Source organism: Engraulis encrasicolus, chromosome 22 (genome assembly GCF_034702125.1).
Source record: "Engraulis encrasicolus isolate BLACKSEA-1 chromosome 22, IST_EnEncr_1.0, whole genome shotgun sequence".
In the NCBI taxonomy this organism is placed as follows: domain Eukaryota; kingdom Metazoa; phylum Chordata; class Actinopteri; order Clupeiformes; family Engraulidae; genus Engraulis; species Engraulis encrasicolus.
This window is the reverse complement of record NC_085878.1, coordinates 10,771,811-10,775,717: the sequence shown is the minus strand read 5'-3', so window position 1 is coordinate 10,775,717 and position 3,907 is coordinate 10,771,811. Positions and strand designations below refer to the sequence as shown.

At 40.5% G+C, this 3,907-nt stretch overlaps 1 protein-coding gene across 1 annotated transcript; it reads left to right on the top strand.

The window, feature by feature from the left end:
• Positions 1-329: 329 nt before the first annotated feature.
• Positions 330-3,457, top strand: LOC134439304 (uncharacterized; the record flags this gene model as incomplete). The annotated part of the gene is made up of 8 exons (XM_063189210.1): positions 330-506; positions 867-1,003; positions 1,114-1,207; positions 1,596-1,725; positions 1,808-2,031; positions 2,352-2,523; positions 2,596-2,723; positions 3,119-3,457. Coding segments are annotated over 8 exons (1,380 nt in total), but the record flags the coding sequence as incomplete, so codon positions are not given.
• Positions 3,458-3,907: the final 450 nt, after the last annotated feature.

Below are 3,907 nucleotides of genomic sequence, written 5' to 3'. Positions count from 1 at the left end.
TTGCATATGATTTACACATACATCATTTAGGTGGAAGTGTTGAACTATGTAAGCCACTGCTTAGAAGCCATTGTTTAACACTTTTTTTATGTATCTTATTATTTTTTTGCTACATTTTATTTGACCATGTGTTGGACAATGCTGTTGCAACTCTACACTGCGCCTAGATGTCTTTGTTTATTATCTACATTTTGCTACTAATTACTTGTATACTGCTGTACTCTGTGCCAACCCCTTACTCTGTACTTGCTTGAATTTCCTCCTTGTAGGTCGCTTTGTTCAAAGGCGTCAGCTAAATGTAATGTAATTGTGTTAATATTTTCCAATGCGCAGGTAACCTTCAGTTCACATCATCTCCTGGGTCTACTGCATCTGACGACACAGTGATCCTCAACTTCTCCCTGCTTGAGCCAGCTGAGGAACCCCTTGAGCCAGCTGAGGAACCCGTTGCAGCCCAAGGCAGTCAACCTAAAAGGCCTTGCCGCATCAACTATGAAGCAAAAACTGTGAGTTTGTGGGTGTGGGTGGATATAGGGGGTTTAATTTGCACATCGTGTATGTATCTTGTTTGTTTCAGAATTACCAACAGTTTTTCAAAATACATTGCTGCATATATGAACAAAAGTCAAGAGACACCGCACACTGCTTACTTTTCTTTAGTAGAGCGAACCTGATGACGCATTGGGCGAAACGCGTTGTTCGCTCTAAAAAATAAAGTAAAGTAAAGAAAAGTAAGCAGTGTGCGGTGTCTCTTGACTTTTGTTCATTGATTCACCTCCTCCTGCCTCACACCTGCACCTGCATTGCTGAGGGTTGTGCACAAGGACTCTCTTGTACTTAGATTAGCTGCATATGTTATCTTTTAGCTGATTGAAAAAATCCTGACTACAAAGCCTGGAGGTGACCGTATCATCGAGGAGTATGCAAAAACAAAATCAATCACAGATTCAACCAGAAGACGGCTCATCAACATACTTGCTGCAGAAATGACGGAAACACATGGGTAAGTATAGGTCAAATGTGTTATCATGAGACAGTTAAACATCATTGCAATTATTGTTTCGATTATGGTGTTCAGTGTCCTCTAATAATGTTGTTTATTGAATACACCAGGACCTCGCCGCCGCGGAGTGTGAAAGTGATGTATGCACAGGGGATTATTGCTCTGTTTCCATATCTTGAAGACCCATACTCACAGAATGGCTATGTAAGTAAAGGTTTTACAATATATCACCCTTCAAACTGTTGCTTGTTTGAATGGTAACGCTTTATTTTAGTGTTACATCTATAACCACGAATACATACAATGTTAATGCCGGTATAAGTAACTTGTAAGGCATGTACTAAGCGAAATCAAATATTTGTTAGGTCCTTACTAAGGTTATATTGGTAATAAATCTAATTGTGCACGAACACAACATTTGCGAATACATGCCTAACAAATGTTTGATTTTGCTTAGTACTTGCCTTACAAGTTACTTATACAGTATACAGGCATTAACATTGTATGTGCTAGTGCTAATAGATGTAACACTAAAATAAAGTGTTACCGTATGAGTGTACATTATACTGTGCATACTGTATATTATACATAGGAACACTACTACGATCCGGAAAGTGGTTCAGGATACATTGCATGGCGGTTGAAGACCATTGAAAGGCTTCTGAGGAAAGAGTTCCAGCAGCTAAATCTCCTAAAGGTAACATTTATAATGTGGGTGAATGGTCAACCTATGAAGTGTGTTTAAAGGAAGATATACAACTGTGCAGTTCTAAACATTAACAACAAAATTGTTTTGTTTTAAAGTGGGTGGGCCAGGCCATGGACGTACTACACCCTTTACTGCCGAAGTCCTGACTGATGAGGAAGTGGAATCCGCTATCGCTGTGTTGAGACATTCTGCTGATGAGGAAACCATCCGTGAAAAAATGAAAACCACCTTCAGTTATCGCCAAGCAATGGTCAATGACCATGACAAATCTGCAGAGGTCTTCTCAGTTTTTCCACGGTTCCTGGACACACCAGGACTGGTAAGACATCTAGTTCTACATTCATTATATGTCTGTAATGGTATTTTTTAGATAGTCTAGGTGTAATGTATGAGTATTGTCTATGTCTAATTGTCTATGTCAAATTGTCTATGTCCACACCTAAAGTCTACGTCTATGTCTGCATGGGAAAGTAAGAAATGTTATTTCAAATTCTTTGTATGACCAGTAATGTAAAGAAATCGACAATAAAGACGACTTGACTTGACTTGATTGAAGAGTGAGGCCTATTGTAAAATGTTGCACAAGGTACTGACTTCAGTTGTCCTCCATTTCGTCTTTTTTTCCTTTTCAAATTACAGGTAGAGCAGGATTTCAGACTGATGTTTGGCGAGCAGACTGCCAATAAATTCCTGGAGCGATGGCCTACCACTTTCAGGGCAAGAGTCATTAAGGAAAGCCATGGACTGGTCCCCTCCACAGACCTTCTTGATTTGATGCACAATGCTGAGACATCCACTGAAGTTGAAAATGGTAAGTCTTGGTAAAAAAAAAATGGTAAGAAAAGTATGGCTGAATGTTAACATGATGCTTGTTTGACTTAAGGCTGGGACAGTGATACGTCTGCCATCATACTGCTGCTACATCTGCTACCGCCATCCGCACAGGGACGCAAGAAGCCAGGGAAGATATCAGCATCTAATGCAGTGGATCACCTCATCAAATTCCAAAAGGTACACTAGAATTATATTTAACAATGAATCAAGTCCTCCCACCACCCCTCCACTCCAACAACACTTCATACCCCATACATGAAGCCTTTCCTTAGACCAGACTAGACCACCACCGTCCCCCCGGCACACACACACACACACAAACACACACACCATTTATAGACGGGAGTAATAGTATAGTATAGTATGCTCTTTATTATCCCGCCATGGGGAAATATATTTGTTGCAGCAGTAACATACATACAGTGTGCAAAAACAGCAGACAGCATACATACAACACAGGACCAGGAGGTTAAAAAAAGTATATATAAGATAGATAAAAATAGAGATTGAATAGAGAGTGATGTCATGTTATTGTTCTAATAAATTGTGTTATTGAATGTGTTTTGTCACAGACGGGAACAAGCCTGCAGCAGCATCTAGACAACATCACTGAAAGCCGTCAGCCCTACCTCCTTGCACAGGGACCCACAAAAAGCAGCATTCACTCCTTCTTCATTGCCATCGACAAGCACGCACTTCCATGCCAAGGCACCACCTCAGTCGGAGCCCTGGATGAACTCTTCAAGGCCCACTTTGTCTTTGGTACATCTTACAGTCCTGCCTTGAACAACTTTTTCACTTTTCTCCAAACTTCCATTTACAACATTGATGTAGGGAAAACTAAGGAAACGCCAAGAATTGCAGAGTTACGAGCTAGAATGGTGCGTTAGACTCAAAGGATAACTTAAGCCACTATCAACATGCAGCTGTAATGCTCACACTACCCTGGAATTGTCAGTACCTGAGATTTTTTCCCAGCCTTTTCCGAGATCCTGGTCATTGTAATGGGGGCAGGTGTTTGTTTACATTTAAATATTTGGAGTAGGCCTATGTTAAGAATTTTTAAAAAGTAAACAAAAGCTGCCCCCATTACAATAGCTCAGATTTCTGAAAGAAAAAAATTGACATCACCGGGTTCTGACAAGTCAAGGGTAGCGTGAGCAATGCAACAGCTTATTGAAATTGACTGAAGTGGTCCTTTAAAGTGACACTGTCCCATTTTTGGAAAAAGCTTATTTTACACCTCCCCTTGGTTTTACCGGTCTCGTATACTTTCAACCGTTCTCGGGTTATGGGAGTGCAAATTTTACCTCCAAGCTAGCAGTTAACATTGAGTCCTATGACACCAGTTAGCCACCAGC